Source organism: Mangifera indica, chromosome 8, assembly GCF_011075055.1.
Source record: "Mangifera indica cultivar Alphonso chromosome 8, CATAS_Mindica_2.1, whole genome shotgun sequence".
Lineage (NCBI taxonomy): Eukaryota > Viridiplantae > Streptophyta > Magnoliopsida > Sapindales > Anacardiaceae > Mangifera > Mangifera indica.
Window position 1 is genome coordinate 15,173,664 of NC_058144.1, and position 22,636 is coordinate 15,196,299.

At 34.2% G+C, this 22,636-nt stretch overlaps 1 protein-coding gene and 1 pseudogene across 6 annotated transcripts; one reads left to right on the forward strand and one right to left on the reverse strand.

Moving 5' to 3' along the window:
• Positions 1 to 10,877: 10,877 nt before the first annotated feature.
• On the forward strand, positions 10,878 to 13,211 carry LOC123224006 (annotated as a pseudogene).
• Positions 13,212 to 13,248: 37 nt separating this feature from the next.
• On the reverse strand, positions 13,249 to 19,961 carry LOC123224287 (histone acetyltransferase GCN5-like). Of its 6 annotated transcripts, XM_044647905.1 has the most exons (14): positions 19,787 to 19,959; positions 19,118 to 19,756; positions 18,942 to 19,006; positions 18,734 to 18,814; positions 17,986 to 18,057; positions 17,316 to 17,484; positions 16,485 to 16,528; positions 16,131 to 16,230; positions 15,740 to 15,808; positions 15,524 to 15,578; positions 14,827 to 14,960; positions 14,033 to 14,126; positions 13,708 to 13,849; positions 13,249 to 13,613 (listed from the first exon to the last, which is right to left on the reverse strand). In XM_044647905.1, the coding sequence occupies exons 2-14, from the start codon at positions 19,715 to 19,717 to the stop codon at positions 13,547 to 13,549; spliced, it is 1,692 nt and encodes a 563-aa protein (XP_044503840.1). In that variant the 5' UTR covers positions 19,718 to 19,756; positions 19,787 to 19,959; the 3' UTR covers positions 13,249 to 13,546. The 6 variants fall into 6 exon arrangements, with proteins under 6 accessions (XP_044503840.1, XP_044503839.1, XP_044503841.1 ...); XM_044647904.1 differs by having other exon boundaries at positions 19,118 to 19,959; XM_044647906.1 differs by having other exon boundaries at positions 14,827 to 14,945; positions 19,118 to 19,957.
• Positions 19,962 to 22,636: the final 2,675 nt, after the last annotated feature.

Sequence of the window (22,636 nt, forward strand, 5' to 3'; positions counted from 1 at the left end):
TCTAACAATGATCGAAAGCTCATACTCCTTTACTTGATTTGCACCTTTATGAGTGGTTTGAAGGATAGTCGATACCTCTTGGGCTAAATCACATGAGGAAACATGATTAAATTCAGTTGAGTCCAATGCATAAAGTAACTTATTCATAGCCCTTGCATTTAAACTTATTAATTTTTCATCTTCCTCATTAAAATCTTCTTCATTTTTAGGCAAATTTGTTCTAGAGTCCCTAGACACAAAATCACCATTTTCAATTATTTTGCATAACTTATAATCTACTAATTGAATGTAAAGTTTCGTTCTAATTTCCCATCAAGTATAGTTTAATGCACAAAACAATGATGGTCTAATAATGCTATGTCTTTCACCAAACTCGGGGGTGGATGCACTAGCCATTTTAAAAAGATCTTAAACTCTAAAATTCATTAGAATTTATAAACCTAAAGTCCAAGCTCTGATACTAATGGAAAAACCACAAATGACTAATTATCCTAGAGGAGGTGAATAGGATTATTTAAAACTTCTAACCAAATAAAAATTCTTTAAGCAAATTTATAATCATTCACAACCAAACAAATAAATTCAACAAGATATTCAAGCAAATCCAATAATCAACAATCTCAAGTAATTAAGCATCAACAATATTCAACAATTGGTCAGAACATATAACACAAACATAATGCATAAAGTAAAGAGATTAGGGAAAGGAAATCTTCAAGATTTATAGTAGTTCAGAGTTTTCTCTTCCAAGTCTCTTATGTCCACTTCTCTAAGCAACCCACTTGAAGTTCTTCTTGTAAAGATATCATCTCTTAACAATAGTTCTCTGAGATTTCACCCATATACATTAGTTATCTGGGGTTGCGCCTAACTTAATAGTTTATTTAGGATTTCACCCATGTTTTTGAATATAGAAAATAATGTTTGTGAATGCCTCTACAAGGTTAATACAAGAAAATGAGCTTAAATGTATACCTCAAGGATTTAAGTTATAAGCTTATAAGAGAAATTAGAGAAGAAATAAGTATACGATTTTACATTAACAATCTCTAACTTACTCCCCATCGAAGAGTTTTCAATTCATAGTCTTGGATGGCTAGAATAACTCAAATGACTATTGGTTGGGATAATGTATCCCAACCAATAGCTTCGAAAATGATGTTTTGGCCTTGAAAACACAATGGGACAAACGTTCTATTTTGAGGGACAAGCGTCCTCTTAAATATTTTAATTTTGGCAACATTTAATCAGACATTCAATGATCAAATTTTTGAAATGCGCTACTTGAAAGATGAGCGTTCTTTTTTACACCTTCATAATTCAATTCAAACATTAAGGGACAGGCAATGGATAGATAGAAGAATGGGCAGCCCAGTTATAAGGATGAGGTGTCTCTATTCATTTGATAAAAATTCTAGAGAGCTTTAGACTTGTAAGGATAGGTATGGGTCAAGCAAAAGAACCGACATCCCACATTTGAAGACGAGAGTCTCGTGTCTAAAAAGTTGTAAATACAAATTTCACCCATCTTTGGGTCATAAGAATTTTATGTCATGAATTTAATTAGCTCAATAAATATAAATTAACAACTTTAAACTTAGTTTTGACATAATCAAAACACCTAGGGGTTCAATAGTAACTAGTTAGACTTGGGCCTTGGTTAGTCTGACAATATTGACGACTCAGTTAATATTTCATTCTTGTTCTTTGCATGCATTATTTAACTTTGGTGCTACACATTGTTTCATTGCTAGTGGCATAGTAAAGAGGATATGGCTAGAACCCACTGTGTAGATTAGGATAAAGATACCTGATAGAGACAGGTTCGAAAGTAGTCACATATTGATAGGAGAGGTGGTTTCTCTAGGAGGTTGAGAGTTAGTTGAAGACTTGATTGTAATGTATATGCCTGATTTTGATGTAATACTTGACATAGACTTCTTAAGCAAGTATGTGGCTAAAATTGACTACGAAAAGAAAAAAGTCCAATTTAACTTAAATAATGGTGAAAAGTTTACTTTTGAAGAGGGCTAAGTTCTTAGTAAGATGATCAGTAGTGTCTATGCCAGAAAGATGTTAAATGAAAAGTACATAGGGTACTTGGTGCATGTAGTGAGCAAATCAGATTAGGTAGTCCTAGGTGTGAGAAATACTTTGGTGATATAAGAGTTTTAGATGTATTACTTAATAGTCTTCTAGGGTTAGCATTAAAAAGAGAGGTAGAGTTTAACATCAAGTTAGCCTCAAGAAAAGTGCAAATTTCCAAGGCACCATTTAAAATAAAGAAGTAGTTACAAGAGTTGTTAGATAGTGGCTTTATCAGACCAAGCCACTTACCATAGGGTACACCCATACTATTTGTGAAAAAGAAAGTTAGGTTGATAAGGATGTGTATCGATTACAAGGAATTGAACAAAGTGATAGTAAAGAATAAGTACCCAATCTTGAGGATAAATGACTTGTTTGATTAGCTCAAAGGTGTTTTAGTGTTCTCTAAGATCAACCTAAGGTTAGAATATCATTTGCTCTAAGTTACCAAACAAGATATACCTAAGACTATATTCAGAACAAGGTATAAGTATTATGAGTTTGTGGTGATACCCTTCGGGTTAACCAATGTGCTAGTAATGTTTATAGACTTTATAAACAGGGTGTTTCAGGATTGCTTAGACAAGTTTATAGTGGTGTTCATAGATGACATCCTAGTGTACTCTAGGACTTAAGAGGAGCATACACAACATTTAAGGTTTGTGCTATAGAGTTTAAGAGAGAGGTAGTTGTATGCCAAATTCTCCAAGTGTGAGTTCTGGTTAAGCAGAGTAGCTTTTCTTGGACATATGGTCTCAATAGATAGTATCTTGATAGACCTTAGTGAAATAGAAATTGCATTAGAATGGTAGAGACCTAAGACAACTAAAGAGGTAAGGGGTTTCCTTGAGTTGGTAGGATACTACAGACGATTCGTTAAAGGTTTTACCAAGTTAGCCCGATCGCTCATAGACTTAATTCACAAGTATGTTCCTTTCAAGTGGTCTGATACTTACAAGTAGAGTTTTTATGAGTTAAAGATGAGATTGACATTTGTTGAGGTTGATATTAGCTGTCATCTTAGCTTTGCCAATAAAGGTAATAGGTATGACCTTTTGATAAATGCCTCACATCAAGGGTTGGGAGCAATGTTGATGCGACAAAGTAAAATTACAGTGTATACCTCCTACTAATTGAAAGATTATAAGACACGGTGCTTGACACATAACCTTGAGTTAGCAATCATTGTGTTTGCATTCAAAATATGGTGGCATTACTTGTATGGGCTTAAAAGCAATATCTACATGGATCACAAGAGCCTAAAGTATTTTTTTTTACATAGAAGAAGCTTAATATAAGGCAGAGACGATGGTTGGAGTTAGATAAGATTATGAATATGAGTTTAAATACCACCTAGATAAGGCCAATATAGTTGTTGATGCCCCAAAGAGAAAGGTAATTTTGTCTCATATTATCACTCACTGAAAGTTTACATAGGAGTTGGTGAGTGAACATATTCAGGTAATCATAAGGCAATTGGCAGACTTTCAAATTCAGTTAACCTTATAGATTTGACTTGTAAGGCCTAAATAACAAATGAGTGGTGCATTCAGATAAGTCGCCAAGGGTATCAAAACATATTTCAGTGTTATAGAAGACATTCTATGACTTAGAGACCGAGTATGTGTTCCCTTATTTCTAAATTTGAGTGACAGGATCCTCACTGAGGCGTACACTTCCTTTTACATTTTCATCCTAAGATTGTAAAGATGTATCAAAATCTAAGAAGATCATTTTTGTGGCTAGGAATTGACGCAACACAAACATGATTAGAGTTGTAATTTCATTCACAATGACCATTAACGCTTGATACGGCTCAACTGATGAAAGGATAAACAAGAACAATCCTTCAGAAAGCAATGTTTCTCAAATAAAACTCAACTAAATTTTACTAATAATGTGATAAATTAATTGACTATTGAATTACAATGACTTGAGCCTTTTATATAAGCTAATAACTCTCCTAATTAAAATAGAAATCCTAATTCTACTAGAATAAAAAACTTATTAAATTAGTATATTAGTTTAACTAGAATTAGGAATATTAATTAATTCAAAATCTATAAAACTATAATTCTAAAGAATAATATTAAATAGACTACTAATTAAAACTAAGCTTTTTTAGATAAATATTCCTAAAAACTCTTTATTTCTTAAATTAAAATAAGACTCTTAAATGGATAGAAAATATAATATTAATCAAAAAATTTGATTAACTAAATTAGAGTAGGAAATTTGTTTTAAACCAAACTTCATAAGAAAACTTGATTTAAACCAAATTCTATTCAACTAGGAATCCTTTTCCCACATGGCTTCTTACATGGCTTTACATCATCTTACATGCCTAAGTCATCACACCATGTTGTTAAATACACTGCCATGTCATATGCCACATCACCCTCTTGCTCTTAGATAGTTTCTTCCATGTTTTTAATGTTTTCCACCCTACAATTCTCTTGTCATGGTCCTCTATTTATCTCCTCTTTATTTGCCTCTTCCACTTAATCTATCTCTTGCCTCGGATTATCATTTGACATTTTTTCTCTCCATATTTTACCTTGTTTTCCTTTCACAAATCAAATTCCTTGGTTCCCTATCATTCACCCCAACTAAAAGAAAGAGACTCACCCTTGAGTCATCATCATATATTGAACCATCTAAATATGGATAAGGATTATACTAAGGTTTGAATCTTACCTTCATTTAAGGATGAAAATTTTGTATGCAAAGATGTAAACATTTCGTAATATTCCTCTTAAGTTGATTGACAACTAGGTAATTGTCTCTAAGAAATATCATAAAGTTACCCTTATTAATGTAGAAATCACTTTCCTTATTAATGTCTCTAAGAAATTAGCAAACCACTTTATTAGAACTAGTAGCTCTTTTCTCATCATCTTCTTTGAATTTATAATTTTCTACATTAATGAGAACATCTTTTTGACATGAAGTTTGCTCCAATTTTTCAACTTCTGTGTTAACTCTTGGTTTGAATTCATCCTCCTTCATTGGTATGGAAATCAAAACTCTCTCCTCTTACTTTAGAATGTTTCTTCAACCTTGTTATGTATGATGATTCATTTTTCCCCTGTATGAAAGAGTAAATATTGTCTCCATGGACGTCTTAAAAGTACCTTACACGTATCCATCTCTACTACATCACATAAAATTTCATCTTTGCAACTTTTGCTAAAAGATAATGACAACTTACAGTGTTTTGTTATCTGTATATTTGGACCAATTTGAATCCAACCTATATTATATGGAGTGGGATAAGGTTCAGTTTATAGCTTGAAGTACTCCACCAATCTTTTAGCTACAAAATTTTCACAAATAACAACTATTGATCATGAGCTTCCAAACCTTACCATTAACTATAGTGTGTAGAACAAACTTCATTCCATATCTTCTTCATGCTTAGCCATCTTAAGACAAGGCTCTGATACCACTTGACACAGGACAAGCATTGTGGGCTTATGTTCTGATATTACCTGATACAGGATAAACAGAGTTGAGGTTGTGATTTCGTTCAAAAGGATGATTAAAGGTTGATATCACTCAACTGACAAAGGGATAAACAAGAATAATGCTTTAGAAAACAATGTTTCTTAAATAAAACTCAATTGAATTTTAGTAATAATTTGATAAATTAATTGATTGTTGAATTACAATGACTTAAGCACTTTATATAAGTTAATGACTCTCCTAATTAAAATAGAAATCCTAACTCTGCTAGAATAGAAAATTTATTAAATCAGGATATTAGTTTAACTAGAATTAGGAATATTAATTAATTTCAAAATCTAGGAAACTATAATTCTAGTAAATAATATTAAATAAACTCATAATTAAAATTAAGTTTTCCTAAACAAATATTCCTAAAAGCTTTTTATTTCTTAAATTAAAATAGGACTCTTAAATTGATAAGAAATCTAATGATAATAAAATTTTTAATTAACTAAACTAGATTAGGAAATTTGTTTTAAACCAAACTTCACAAAGAAACTTAATTTAAACCAAATTCCATTCAACTAAGTATCCTTTTTCCCACATGCATAAGACTTCCTACATGGCTTCACATCATCTTACATGCCTATATTGGCACACCATGTTGCCAAATACACTGCCATGTCACATGCCATGCCACCCTCTTGCTCTTGGCTCATTTCTTCCATGTTTTTAATTGTTTTTCACCTTATCATCCTCTTGACATGGTCTTTCATTAATCTCCTTTTCATTCGCCTCTTCCACCCAATATTTTTCTTGCCTCAAATCATCCTTTAACATCTTTTCTTTTCATGTTTCAGCCTTGTTTTCCTTCCACAAATCAAATACCTTGGTCCCTCATAAGGGATAAGGAAACATGTAACAGATTTTATAGCTAAGTGCCTAGTTTGTCAAGGCTCAGAGGAGGAAACAATGCTTTATGGGTCATAGTTGACCAATTGACCAAGTTGACATATTTCATTTCAATTAAGGACATCACAAGTATAAATCATCTAGGTCAAATTTATGTTAGCAAGATAAGTTCTATTGGGTACCTAAAACGATAATATCAGAGTGACGTACTAGATTTATCTTAACTTTTTGACAGAGTATGCAGAGGTACTTAGGTACGGTGTTAGTGTAAGGTTTTCAAGGGGTCAATAACTGCCAATGCAAAGGAATTTAAAATTTTGAAATTAAAACAATCCTAAAAACCCAAACTAGGATACTCATTTTATACATATACTTCATGAACATGCAAAACACACATAAGGTGTTTTGAGTTATACCTGTATTGGTGTTTCATTCAAGACTTCATGTGGCTTGAGACAGTACACTATCCAACACTCGAAAGGTGACACCATGGTATCCATAGGAGCATGAACATGAAAGAGATAAATCCAAGTGAAGAGGTTGCTAACACTCTTGATTGGAAACTTTGTGTTCATTAGAAAATAAGAAAGGACATAAAAGCTTATGACAGCTAGGGCTTTTATGTTTTGTGCGATGCGCATATGATTGGGAGACTTGCATGTGCACGACATTTTACAACACCATGTGTTGACCGACTCAAAGGACATGTATGTTGACACATCATTTTTATGTGATACCAGTTGACATAACTTAATATAACGACTGGCACCTCATCCCACTAAGTGCATGACTAGTATACACCATGCATGCTTGTGCGCTTGGTCAAGACATGGTCAAACTGGGAATTTCAACCCTAACAGGCACACCCAATCCATTCACGACCTCTCTCTCATCTCTAACCACCAGGATTGTCAATAAACAATCCTTGCCTTTGAGTTTAAATTAACCCTTTTGTACATGTAACCTATAAGTTCTCTATCGAGTTAATAGTGTTCAAATTTAGGTTGAATCTAAACACACACCAAGATTAGCCTCTAACGAGACGTCATGGCCACCCAAACGATAGAGTATCAATGAGCATCTCTTAGGCGCTTACAATATCACAGTTATGTGTAATTCAATTATTTTGTCAACTAATACCTTTTAAGGCTAAGATATTAAAAAGTGTTATCTCAATAGTTCTTCAGTATGAACTGATACACATCAATAACCAATATGGATTAGGCTACCACTTAATCCCACAATGGCCATAGATTTAAGAGATCATAGACATCATTCAGTTTTCTTATATGAGACATTTTCTCCTATGCTCAAGAGTGACAAATCATTTATTGATCAACTATAGCCTCTATGTATCTCATGATATAACTAATCACTATCTTTATGGTTACCCTAATTATAGTAGCTTGTTGGATAATGTCAAACTATATCGATCTTTACACAAGACGGTTTAGTAACCTTAAGTCAAAAGATCACATGCACTCATGGTGATCAAAGGATTTATTCTATAAAAACTAGAGCAACCATCTATATGGGTATCCTTTAGTCAGGCTAGTCTAGTGAACACATTTATAACATACACCTATGTGTTGCACCAAGCTGTCTACAACAACTTTAACACATGAGCTATCTACAACAACTTTAACACATGAGAATTATAGCCATCTTTCAGTGTGATTATTCAACACTATGATAATATCATCATCATTACAAGTGTCCTTGTTCCTTGTAATGTCAGGATTACTAACGTGTCTAAAATGGCCTCTTAATGTGTACATAAGGTTCCAATATCAGTTGTTTGATCTCCTTATCACTATACTACTATTCTAAGGGCGTGTTATTCATACGATCATATAAATAAATAACATATAAATTGAATAACAATAAATCCTTTATTAATAATTAGTATAAGATTACAACCATAAATGTCAAATGTGATTGGCTTTAGAGCACCTACCCTAACAGTTAGCTTTTAACACAACCTACCATTCCTAGATAAATGGACACACAAAAAAAGTTAATTAGGTGAAGAAGGATATGTTGAAGGTTTGTTGCCTAGATAAGGGAGCAAGTTGTATAAACAAGTTGCCACTAATGGAGTTTGCATACAATGATAGTTACTAGACAACTATCAAGATAACTCTATATAAGGCATTAGATGGTAGAAAGTGTATATCATTATTGCATTGGGATGAGATAGACGAGAAAGATGCCCTAACTTAAGCATTGGGACCAAAGATAACTCAGACGATGATAGAAGATGTAAGACTTATAAGGGAAAGGATGAAGCAAGCTCAAGATTGTCAAAAGAGTTATTTAGACGAGAAGAGATGTAATCTTGAGTTTGAGGTAGACGATAAGGTGTTTATTAGAGTAGCCCCTTACAAGCATGTCATGAGATTTGACAAGAAAGACAAGTAACACCTAGGTTTGTGGGACCATTCAAAGTATTGAAGTGTGTAGGCAAGGTAACCTATTGACTTGCATTGTCAAGGAGCATAGATTGCATTCATAGTGTATTCTATGCGTCGTTGTTACACAAGTACATTGGTAACTTGATCTATGTACCTAAAGTTGAGGATGCCAAGCTTGAGGGTAATTTGACATATGAGAAGTGTCGAATTCAAATTTTAGATAGACGAGTTAATGAGCTTTGATGTAGACAAATTCTCTTAGTCAAGGTTTTATAGAGGATTCACAAGATTAAGGAGGCCATAAGGGAGGTCAAGAAGGACATGAGTTAGTAGTTTCCATAACGTTTTGAATGAATTTTGTGGAGACAATTCATGTAGAAGAAGAGGATTGTAACACCCATAGATAAGACCAAGGGTATTTTAGTCTTTTCCCTTATTTTTTATTAAGTTTATCAATGATTTTAAAAGGGATGCATGCCCATGTATGCTGGTATACATGGCCATGCATTGGTAGCAAAGTTTTAATTTGAGATAAGATCAAAATCATGGCAAAATCGAATGTTGCCATAGTTGAGCTACATGACACAAGCCCGGGTACAGTGTCTACACACCAATGTGTCGTGTCTTGCAAGCAAAATAAAAAAAAGTCATTTACCTTAATTGCACCATTCTTTATACACTTTAGTCATATGAACTAAAAGAATGGAAAAAAGTTGAGCCTCAAGATATCGGAAAAGAGTCATTAGTCATCAAAATTTGCAACCATGTGAAGGCTAGAGTAATCTATGGAAGACAAGTAAGTTGGTATCCTTCTCAACTACTCAAGTATATTTTTAGATGAGTTTAGGGCTTATAATTTAAAAAGCTATGTGTTCTGAGCAATTTCATGATGATATGATGATTATTTGGTGCTTGGATATGTTTACATGATATTGAATGAGTTGAAACAGCCATGAATATGTTATTGAATGGTGTTTAGAGGTTAGGGATGATTTTCGTCATGATTCATGATGTTAAGCAACTTGGGCATGTGTTTGATTAAAAAAATACATTTAGGATGTTTAGAAATGCCCTGTGAACCTTGTTATGTGTATATATTGCTAGGAGTAGATCAAAAGTACTTAGAATCAATAGGTTTGTGATCTCCAAATCATGACACATGGTCTTGTAAGGTAACCTACACGCTTGTGTATCTTTGGTACAAAATACGAAATTATGTGGTTTTGGCATGTTCATCTATAGAAAGACATACGATTATGTGTGACTTTCCAAAAATGGATGCTACATTTTGAATAGAGGAACATGGGGGTGTAACTTCAGTACATGCCTATGTAGACACTAAAAACTAAAAAAAGACCATTCTACCCCTAAGCTAAGTGTAAGGATGGGCAAGAAGGAAAAATGAGTATAAAAGACCTTAATGAAGCCAGATATAATAACTAGAGATAGAAGAGGTGCCCAAATAAAAGGAAAACGACACAGACCCTAACTAAGCTAGATCTAGGTCAAAAATCAAGAAAGTTCAAGGGTGTGGTATACACCTAGTTAGCCACCCACTAAGTGTGTAAGTGGTGAGATATGTGAAAGCAATAGGGCTTAAGAAGAAATAAGCCATTAGATGCATCATGCACTTAGTGCAAAGGCACATTAGCCACATAACTTAGATTAGCTTAGGTGTGGATGGTAAGGGATTATTGCCTTTTCGATAGTTTTTTACGTGGTCAGTGGGATGCATCACATACATACCTATGCTAAGAGGTCATCCAATGATGGTTTTCAAATAACAGTTTTGAAGTTAGTATCTGTAGTAAGAAAGGGTTGCAACCAGTTTTTCCATGTGACCAAGGTATCATAGTCAACTAGCCCAATAGGTTGTATGGCAAAGTGTGCAAGGCATGATACTTAATAAACACGTAATGTGTCATATACTTTCACTAGGACATCAAATATACCTTTTCTTTTTTTGTATTGTGTTACATCTGATTTTTGCTCAATGCAATCATCGATCATGATTCAATGGCACAACACAAGGCTGATGGTGGGTCATTTGGCACTTCACCCTTACTTGCTAAGCAAGGGACATCAGGGGTACAAGTTGAGCAAGCAGCTAGTGCATCATCAGGAGAAGATTCAGATGATGACGAGCTTGAAGGAGACACAGAGAATGCAGAGGGTACTGATCCAATGGATGACAAACATGCTAGAAGGTTATAAAATTTTCATACTTGGTCTTCATGTTTTCTTCTGGTCTGAATGGTTAGGAATATTTTCAGTGTTCTTATTGTGCTTTGATTTTATGCACATTTCTTTCTTTTTTTTTCCTTCTTTTACTGGTTTATTTGTTTATCATTTCCCATGCCTATGAGTTAGAACTTCTGAAATGTGGAACTTCAAATTGATAATCTCAAAGGAAATTTTATTGTTGATGCATTGGTGGTGGCTTAGGATGCTATCAAATCAAGGGTTAGCTAGACGCTCTAGGAAAAGAAAACAAGCCCAATTAAGTGAACCGGAAGCTTAGGTTTTGCCCCATATTTTCTTTCATCCTTGATGCACACTTCTTTTTCATTTTGACAAATCTGAAGTGATGTGTAATGTCTCGTAAAGGCTTGTCAATTGATAGTTGACAATTCTTCTTTACTGAAAGGCCTGACTGACTTGTAAGATAAATGCAAAGAAGATATTGTCGACAATAGAATCTTGAAAGCTGATATCAAGACATTGAGAGTAAAGGTAAGTTGTTGTGGTATTATAATCTTGCAAAATTTTTCATTTTATACATGATATGGTAAATTATATATGTGTGTGTGTCCGGTTGATGTTTCGTACTATTTTCTTCATTTACTTAAAACATAAAATCTATGAAAACACAACATTATGAAGCCACAAACTTTATGAAAGGGACGTCCATATCAAAGTTTTAAAGTCATGAAGTTTTGTAGGGGAACTCCATTAGTAGACTGGTGCTTTAAATGTAGCGATATCATCAAATGCTTTTTACATGTTAAAATAAAATTATTTTATGATTTTTTCAATAAATTAATCCTAGACCTACTATGATAGACTTCTTTTGAGTCCACGATGGCAAAATAGGCTCTCTTTGAATGTTCTTTAAACATAACATTGGCTGCATTTCCATAGAATGTTAAAATGTTCCTCCATAATTCGAGTTAGTGTTGTCAGTTAGCTGATTCAGGGTTAACATTAGCAATTTGTGTCATTATAAGTGAAATGTCTAGACCAACATGATGCCAGTTAGTGTTGTCATTTATCTGATTCAGAATAATAAGAGCAATTTGCGTATTTAAGTCAATTGTCAGGACCAACATTTTGGATGTGATTACAGATTAAAGTGTATGTCCTTTGGAAACTAATTTGGTTATCGGAGGCTTGTGAATTATGCTCATCCCTGTATTATGCATGTGCTCGATATTGTTGTATTGCACAATCTCCTAGCTGCATCAAGTATCAAGAAACTAGGTAACGCATAGTGTTTTATTGTGCATTTTAATCATACTTGTCATTCCTCAGCCGTGTAAGTTCACAAAATGGACGCTGGTGTTCTTTTTCTGCTTTAACAATGTATACTGATTCCACTTAGCATTGTGGTTAGCTTGTTGACTATTTTTCTTGACCCAAGAGTTCATATTTGATATAATATGGTTAAAAATGTTACCTAAATGCAAAAACATGTTTGAGTTACCACTTTATGTTGATGAAACTGCTACAAATTGGTTTTCGCAGTGTGATACTCATTTTTGTATTTTGTGCTCCAAGCTGCTGCAAATATTACTCAAGTTTTCTAATTATGTTACTCCTTGCTAGGTTCACTATACTGATGCTATCCTCTTATTGGTACAAATTCTTTTTGGTGAAAATGGCTGAAGAAACAATGAAGAGATTGACAGGGATGAGCCCAATGCCTTTAGCTAAGCATGATCCCATATTTGCATTAGTCGACAGTCTAATGGGTGCATCTACAAATGCAACCTTATCCATGCAACCGAACCCAAACCAGTTCTTTCTCCAACCAGATCCAAGTATTGCTACTAGTACACCAAATCTCCATAATTTGGATCATGGTATCCCGAATAATACCCAGGTTTCTGTTGGAAATCTGCAAATTGGCGGTGGTAGAGACAACAGGGCTGAAGCATCTTTCTCACAACCTTTGGTTAACAGAGAGCATGTGCACCAGCAGATTCATCATATAGTCAATCTTTCTGGTTCTGGGTCTCTGCCTGGCTGGGACTCTGGACTTCCTCATGCAAGTGGTGGTAAGAATATTAAGAAGCAAATTTAGATTCATCCATGACAAACTGGCATTAAAAGTTTATTTTGTGGGATGGTACCAGGCTCATATTTGTCCATGAATCTTTGAATTAGCTTTCATTCAAAAAAATTTCATTGTCCTCATTTACCTTTGTAAAGAGAACATATAGTCTTTGTCTGAGGTCATAATGTCCAACGTATTCAAAGTTTCCAATGAAACGATATAATATCCCGATCTGATACAAAGGCTAACTGGACTATTTCATTTGTTTGTTGAGAGAAGGAAAAAAAAAAAAAAAACCAACTTAAAACGGGCGACCTGTACAATAATACACAAAATATATAAAATTTTCTGAAGTTACTTTATGCGGCAGAAGCCATTTAATCCAACTCTTAGTTATTCCTCCAGCTAATTACTGCTGAATTTTGGTACCAGTTTGCAGGCCTGATTGAACTTTGCTTTGAAAGTGTGCCTCCAGCCTGCATTTTATTTTTTAAAGTTAAAATAGGTGTGGAGCAGATTAATAAACAAAATAAGCACAATATATGATGAAACGATTAATATATATCATGCCTCGTTGCACATTTATAGTAGATGGTATCGGGAGAGTTATAAGTGTGCGCATTAGCAAACATCTTCTTAACATCGGCCACAAACATCTCAAATGTGACATAATATTGTTCAGACTCTACTCTTTTTGCCATCGTCCTTAGATCTGCAGTAGTGTCAATCAAGACATTTAACTTGAGACACAGAGATTAAAAACTTCTGTTAATTGCACGGCCACACATTTCACATGTTGGTGGTGTTTATATATGCAGAGAGAATAGCCACAACTTTCAAGGACTCTACACGGAGAATATGTTTAAGGTGATGTTTTTATAATCAAACTTCTTACCCATGGGATCTTTGATGATGTCATAATAATCGGGTGCATCACGGGCATCAACTGGCTCCTTGAATGGCCAAGCATCAGAATGATCATGCATTGACTGCATAAACCAAAATCTATTTGGTAAAAGTGTAGTAAGGACAAGAGAAATCACATGCACACAGACGTACATATACTAATAAGTAATACTATATGTACAAATAAATTTTACAAACTTATTCATATAATTTAATGTAAAACTACCTGATTAAGTGATGTTGAAGTGAGAAAACTAAACAATCATATCACTCAATCACAAATTGTCATCTCAATTCATATATATAAGTTAATAAGATTTATTTGTATGCATAGTATTATACTAAGCTAATATAAAGGGACAGGTAAAAAACTGAAAAATTGTAATGATGAATCATGACAAAATAATAACTGCCAGATCTGCCAATCTTCAGAGAATCTAAAAGCAGAATAATAGTTTTACATGTAAGCCTATGTTTGCTTCATTATAAGGTTGTAGGATCAGTAATGTGTAAAGACATCATCCAAAACCCCAATAATCCTTTCAAATCAGATGTGACAATCTAATAAAAATAAGCTTTAGTTACTTGTAAGTAGAAACAGACCTGTTAAGAACATATGTATGGGAAATAACTCATGGAAGAAAGCATTTCAACTTTAATCTCATGACAAGTTGCCTAACTAGTGCAATACACCCATAAGCAATTTTTTTCCAGCATGTCAAGACCATGCTTTTCTGATCAAACATTATTATTTAGAGATAACATTGAAAAATAGAAGCTTGCCTTTAGAAGTGAGCGCATGAATGCAGTTAAAAACTTTTGATTTGATGCATTGTCGGTGGAAGCACTTAAAGTTCTAAATCGTGAATGACCCCATTGATCGGGAGTCCACCCAGCTTCTCCTGTTGTCAAAATAGCTACAAATTTCCATTAGTAACCCAATTTTTCATATTACAGAGGTCACAAAGAGAAAAAATAAACTCAAGTAGCAGCATAACTTGTAAAATTATTTAGATATTCCATAATTCTTATCTATGATTTACAACATGCTTACTGCTCTACAACATGTATACACTAAGCCTTAAGTTGGTGAATTACATAGGTAAACCTTAACTAAATTTACAAGGACGTGAATACAATGATGAAAACTATATCCTGCCTATTTGCAGGATATTGAATGACCATAATAAAGCATCCCTTTTCTAAAACTTTACATGGAAACTATAAACAGCCATTTGGATAAGTAATAACAATAAATAAAACAGCCAAATGTGGCACAACCCATAGAATACAGGAGGTTGCTTATGACCATGAGATCCATGTAGATCTCTAAATGCAAAAAGACATACAGCAGATGCAATAAAAGCTAGAGGGAGTTGCTCTTTGGTAATTCTTAAATATTATCAAATGTAGTCACATTTCATAAGTACTATATTGAATATTCTAAGATCAAACATCTGTGGGTTGTCAAAGAACTTACTCAGACCAGGAATATCCTCAACTTTGATAATCTTTTTAGGAATACCTGCTTCTTTCTGAACAAAAAAAAATTCTTAATCAGAACAAGATACTAAATATTCATTGGTACATTTTCGTATAAAACCCAAAAATCCAAAAAGAGGAGCACCAATGAACTTCTAAATAAATGCACTGTCATCCATTAAATAAATTGCAGATTCCCAAAAATGCTACATACCTTCTGAAAATCAATTCCTCGGTAAACATTATGACAATTTGAGAGCTCTCTTATCTTCTCATCAATTGCCTACCATAATAAGATGAAGAAGATAAAAGAAATGCAGATTGTAGTGAATATTCACAAAGATGTTGCCCAAAAATGTAAAGAGATTCTTTTAAATATATTGAAAAACTTCAATATGAAATCTCAACATAGAAGTGCAGCAAATGTATTGTCAAATATTCGAGGCTCATATACTTTTCCAGAAAAAAATTTAAGAATAGAACAAGTTGGAAGATACAGTGCTGTACGAATCCTGACTTCCATTGCAAGTCTTCATTTATGACAGAAAAAGTTCAAATAATTTTAATTATTTAAAAAATACAATTCAAAAATGCTTTCACCTTACCTGCCTCTGCCGGTGAATCATAGTTGATAAATCAGTGTAGGGAAGCTTTGGATCAATTTTACATTCCATGAGGATTCCACCATCATAATCCTTTATATACCTGGAAATGCCAATGAAATTCTAATGTACAGTTAGAGATAACATAAAATAAGAACAAATCACTTCACAAGGTCCATCTATGAAGGGGGAAAAAAAAACTTTGACGGACACTTATGGTAGTCCCACAAAGGGCTATTATAACTCCTGTGAAGGACCATCAGTTTAAAGCTTGAAACCTTATACTTTTAATATGCTACGTAGTGATAAAATTCAACAAGAAAAGATAAAACTATGTATAGTTCATATTGAGCATACCCTTGCCATCGCTCTTTCTCCAAGTAAATCTCTTTGGTAAAACCCTAAAATATTAACGGATCTCATAAGTAATTTAAACCACATTCATTTAGAACAGAATAATATGTGCAAGAGTACGAATGAAATGATTATAAGAATTGATGGAGGAATGACTAATTCCAGTATAACTTCACAATATCCAAACCCAAGCCTCCACCATAGCATGGTAAAATCCAACAATTATGTTCCTCAGTGGTTATATAAAATGGACTGTGCATTTGTTGTGCACATAAAAATTGTTCCTCAGTGGCTACAAAAAATTGACTCTGCATTTGTTGTTGAAATATATTTTGTAAGACATAAATGTTTTACAATGCTAACTCCCATCCAAATACGATGCATGTCAAATTAAAAGATTTTTTTTAAAGATTTGTTTTATTTGATTTAATTTGACATGCCAATTCATTGCCTCATGTTCAACCCTTAATTTATATCTTAACTCATTAGCAACAGCCTTCTACATTAGTGCACCAGAAAAAATAACCAAATGCAATTTAAAATGTTTAATTCTCTCAAAGAACCAAGAAAGATAAAAAGAGTCTATTGAAAACAAGTTTTACTTGATAATTTACACCACTACATAGATAGAACCTTTCAAAGAATAAAAAAGGTATAATTTTACACTTAATATTGGCCACCCACTAGAAATTTTCCTAGCAAAGAAACTATAATGATTTCACTACAGTTGTCTAGTGTATATATATAGAACAAATCATACTACCATCACTTTACGCTAAACCAAACAATTGAAACCCTTAAGCTTACAACTACATCAAAAGTGAATAAACGGACCTGTTTAATAAAATAACCAACAGCATTATTATCAGCATACGTTAGAAAATGTGTTAGCCCATCAACATCACGTGCATGCTGCTTTAAATGGTTCATCAGTCTGGTACCATAACCTTTTACTTGTTCATCAGCTGTGATTGCACAAAAAGCTATCTCCCCAAACCTTTGGCTGCATTTTCCACAAAAAGGTTTAGTCAGAGGGCAAAGAAAGCTCCATATGCATGAAATTGTGACCTCATAGATAAATATTAATCAATTCATACAGATCATCCTGCAGTATGAATTATGGTGAAGCACCATGCCAGAGAATATATTTGGTGCAGAAAGGTAATGGTTCATTTTATGAACCAATTATTTAAAGTTAATTAAAATTAGAAATGACCTCACCAGGACAAAATGTAACCCTACAGAATCTTATTTTGCTGCTCTTGCTAAACCAAGGCCAAATTATGAGTCATCTTAAAATACATACATAGTTCCAGAGCATAAATGATGAGGACAGAACTAGTTTTTCTCTCACTTCCGGCAGTTTGGGAAGACAAATTAATGGCACATCAAACATATTAAGTGGATCAGTTCAACAGGCTTTGAGTGAGAATACATAATGATATAACTGTTCATTCAATGATGGTTTAGAAAAAGTAACCAAAAGGATATCAAAAACATAAACCTGGAATATGGGCGATATGTGATGCCACCAACAACTTGATTATGTCTGATAACCATAACTGACTTGTGGCTTCTGTAAGTAGAATATGACAAAAACCTCTATTTAGGAAACATATAAAAGGAACAATAAAAGACAACAAGAATATTACATTGTTACCAAGACCGTAGAGGTCATATCATTTAGTCAACAATATATTGATCTTAGATTCTGCCATGTGCAAAACAAAAAGAATCTGAATCTCAAACGTAGAATACATTGATGCTTAATATCAACATATAAAGTCCTCTCATATGATGTTATGCAATCAAATTTTCATTAATAATAAGGGATGAAGTCCTCCCATTAAAGAACAAAGACTGCTGGCAGAAATACTCCAAGCTGATATGACTCCGACAAATGTCCTAAACCTCATTCAGTGCATCAGAAAGTCCATTATGACTCATTAGTGGAAATAAGTGGTCATTAGGTGCACTGATGTGGTCCCTTGTATTAACATGTACCATGGTGGGGACATTATTTTTTCTGTACCACATTTAACAATTACAATCAACAAATCATAATTTCTTAGGTAGTGTTGTCTGATAGGGTCAAAAGGTTTCCTTTCCATCTTTGAACCAAGAGCTTTCTTTGAATTTGCCTCTACTAAATAGAGATTTCTTAATTTATCAATTTTTTTATAACTAAACTGGGAACAAATGTCTTTTAAATTAGAAGTTTCCATGATTATTAGGGTCCACAACAATATTACCTATCCATCACAAGACGGACAATGTACTCCTTAGGCATGTTAGGTAATTGCCTCGCAAAGATATTCTTTAATCCTATCAACCTGAGAAATCATAAAACTAAGCCTTTCAATCACATAATCTAACATAAAATGCACAATAACAAAATTCACTTGATCATACATAGAAGAAAAATAGTCCATGAATGTTCAAGTAGAGAGAAAGCGGTACCAAACCATATGATCATTAACACCATTGTTCCCAAAGCACACAAACTTGAGCCTTCCAGCTTCTTCCTGAAAAATTCCCAACACCACAATTTAAAGTATAATCTCCAAAGTCCAGCACAATTCTAACATAATCAATATATATAAAAAAATTATAAAAATAAAATTCCAAAAATTTACCTCCCTCTTTAAGCTTTCTTCTCGAGCACTATAAGCTCCGCTAGCTTGTATATTCTCAGTAAATATCTTCACTGAATCTTCTTTAACAACAATTCCCGGCATCGAGCTACCGGGCCCACCACTGGACCCTAACACAGCACTCCCTATGGGACCAGTTTCCTTCCCATCATCCGGATTCTCAATCTTAATTGTCACGGGCTCCGTCTTCAGCTTCGTGGTCCGTACGGAGCCAGCGGAGTTAGTGTTCTCGAGCCGAGCCATGGTGAATGTTCGCATGGAGGACTCGTTGTCGTTATCGAACTCGTCTTCATCGTCGTCAACCACGGCATCCTCGGAGTCGCCAGCGTCAGAGTCGGCGCCTCGGGCGGAGATGCTCTCGAGGTCATCGTTGGACGTTAAGGCACCGTTGCGAGTGTCGGCGGAGGAGGCAGGGAATGTTGGTGGTCCGTGGTCTTCAGACGAGGCCGCCGCCGCTGTTGCTGCTAGTTTGCGCTTGTGAATCGAGGACGTGGCGGATGCAGACGCCGAGTGGGACGGGGACGGTGTTTGTGAGCTCCTCGAGCGGTTCTGCACAGTAAGGTGAGAGGAGTGTGTGTCCATTTTGACTCGGATTGAGTGGACTCGATCACATTAGGGTTTATTGTAAAAAGGATTGGTAAATTAGGGTTTTGCAGGTAGATTGGGGGTTAGTTTGGGTTCAGAGCAGGGTAGGAGAGATTGAGAACGAGAGAGGGGTGAACACAACGGTCCTTACTTTCAGAGTGAAACGACAACGTACCGGATATCTAAACAGAAAAAACTGAAAGGACACTATGAAGCCCAAACCAATCATGAGCTGGGGATAAAGGTCATTTTGGTTGGACTATAAGAAGAGTTAAAAAGCCCTGGCAAAGTGCCTGATGATTTGGATGACAACGCATTCATTATAAAATGGGAAATTTTAAAAATTAGGCAAAATTAAAGGGGTCTAAGCGAAATTGCCTAACAAATTCAGGTTTAAGCAAAAATACCCAGGTTTTGTGAAATGACGAAAATGCCCCCATATATAAACACAGCAAATTTTCACTGTACAATTCAAAGAAAATTCGAATTTTTAAAGCATTCCACGGCAATCCCACGGCGAACGTCATTTTCGCCGATTTGCTTGTTTTCCGGCAACCGAAAATGGAAAATAATGTCATCACATCTCCCGTAATCTTGTTTGGATCAAGTTATTGCTCATATTATTGAGATTTGATTGAGATTTTTCGATTTGAAATATTAGGGTTTACGTTTGAACAATGCTTAAAATGTTTTGATTCTTGATTGTTTTTGTTGAATTAATTGAGGTGTTTTATGTTATACAACGTGTAGATTCGATTTATGTGAAAATCGGTGGCTAAAACGACCAAAATGTGGCCGAAAATGACTGCTGAAGAGATCGGCAGTCCGACTGGGAACAGTGTTTCCCACGTCAAAATCAATAATCCCACGTTCAGCCTAATTTAGGGGGGTAAATTAGCTTTTTAAAACAATTGGGGTGACGTGGGAAATCCTTAGCCCACGTGGGGTTTTTTTGAAATTTATACCGTCAACGCGGGTTTTGCGCAATTACGAAAATGTCCATATATATAACACAGAAAAAAATTACTATTTCCCACGTTAATATTAGCGAATTTACTGTGCATTTCTCTCAAATTTCAAACCATTTTCACGTCACCACGTTCATCCCACGGGCGAGCTGATTTCCGTCGATTTCCGTCGATTTTCTTGATTTCCGGCACCCACAAATGGCAAAGAAGGTTAGTATATCTCCCTTAATCTTATTTGGATCAAATTATTGCTCATATTATTGAGATTTGATTGAGATTTTTCGGTTTGAAATTTTAGGGTTTACGGTTTGAATAATGCTTAAAATGTTTTGATTCTTGGTTGTTTTTGTTGAATTGATTGAGGGGTTTTGTGTTAGACAACGTGTAGATTTGATTTATGTGAAAATCGGAGGCTGAAACGACCAAAATTTGGCCGAAAATGACTGCCGAAGAGATCGGCAGTCCGACGTGGGAACAGTGTTTCCCACGTCAAAATCGTGCATCCCACGTTCAGCCAAGATTGCCTGTTTTTGGGGGGGAAAAGTAGCTTTTTTAAAATATTGGGAAGCTGGGAAGATTCCTTAGAACACAGTGGACCTTTTAGAATTTCAGTTTTCATTAGGGGGTAAATTGAGATTTTTCTTATCTAGGGTTTTTGATTGTGTACTTTTCGAATTTTATATCCGTTTTTTCTGTTCTAGGGTTTTTCAACTTTTAGAATTCGAATTTCAATTCCGTTTTTCTGAATTTCATCGTTTTACGAGATATGGACCCGTATTTTTCAGATTTCCGAAGGATATTTCAATTGTTCCCATTCTAAGGTTTTTCAACTTTTAGAATTCGAATTTCAATTCCGTTTTTCTGAATTTCATCGTTTTACGAGATATGGACCCGTATTTTTCAGATTTCCGAAGGATATTTCGATTGTTCCCATTCTAGGGTTTTTTAACTTTTAGAATTCGAATTTCAATTCCATTTTTTCGGATTTCATCGTTTTACGAGATATAGACTCGTATTTTTGAGATTTTCGAAGGATTTTTCGATTGTTCCATTCTAGGGTTTTCAACTTTTAGAATTCGAATTTTAATTCCGTTTTTTCGGATTTTATCGTTTTACGAGATATGGACTCGTATTTTTCAGATTTTTGAAGGGTTTTTCGATTGTTCCATTCTAGGGTTTTTCAATTTTTAGAATTCGAATTTTAATTCCGTTTTTTCGGATTTTATCGTTTTACGAGATATGGACTCGTATTTTTCAGATTTTCGAAGGATTTTTCGATTGTTCCCATTCTAGGGTTTTTCAACTTTTAGAATTCGAATTTTAATTCCGTTTTTTCGAATTTTATCGTTTTACGAGATATGAAATCGTATTTTTCAGATTTCTGAAGGATTTTTCGATTGTTCCCATTCTAGGGTTTTTCACTTTTTAGAATTCGAATTTCAATTCCGTTTTTTCGGATTTCATTGTTTTACGAGATATGGACTCGTATTTTTCAGATTTCTGAAGGATTTTTTGATTGTTCCCATTCTAGGGTTTTTCAACTTTTAGAATTCGAATTTCAATTCCGTTTTTTCAGATTTCACCATTTTACGAGATATGGACTCTTATCTTTCAGATTTCTAAAGGATTTTTCGATTGTTCCCATTCTAGGGTTTTTCAACTTTTAGAATTTGAATTTCAATTCCGTTTTTTCAGATTTTATCGTTTTACGAGATATGGACTCTTATCTTTCAGATTTTCGAAGGATTTTTCGATTGTTCTCATTCTAAGGTTTTTCAACTTTTAAAATTTGAATTTCAATTCCGTTTCTTCGGATTACACCGTTTTACGAGATATGGACTCTTATCTTTCAGATTTCTGAAGGATTTTTCGATTGTTGCCATTCTAGGTTATTTCAACTTTTAAAATTGGAATTTCATTTCTATTTTTTCGAATTTAACTGTTTTAC

Coding starts and splice junctions, on each gene's coding strand:
- LOC123224287 (XM_044647905.1), bottom strand. CDS start 19,717: ATGGACACACACTCCTCTCACCTTACTGTGCAGAACCGCTCGAGGAGC. Junction 19,007..19,117: donor AAGAAAGCTTAAAGAGGGAG/GTAAATTTTTGG, acceptor GGAATTTTTCAG/GAAGAAGCTGGAAGGCTCAA. Junction 18,815..18,941: donor GTTAATGATCATATGGTTTG/GTACCGCTTTCT, acceptor ATGATTTCTCAG/GTTGATAGGATTAAAGAATA.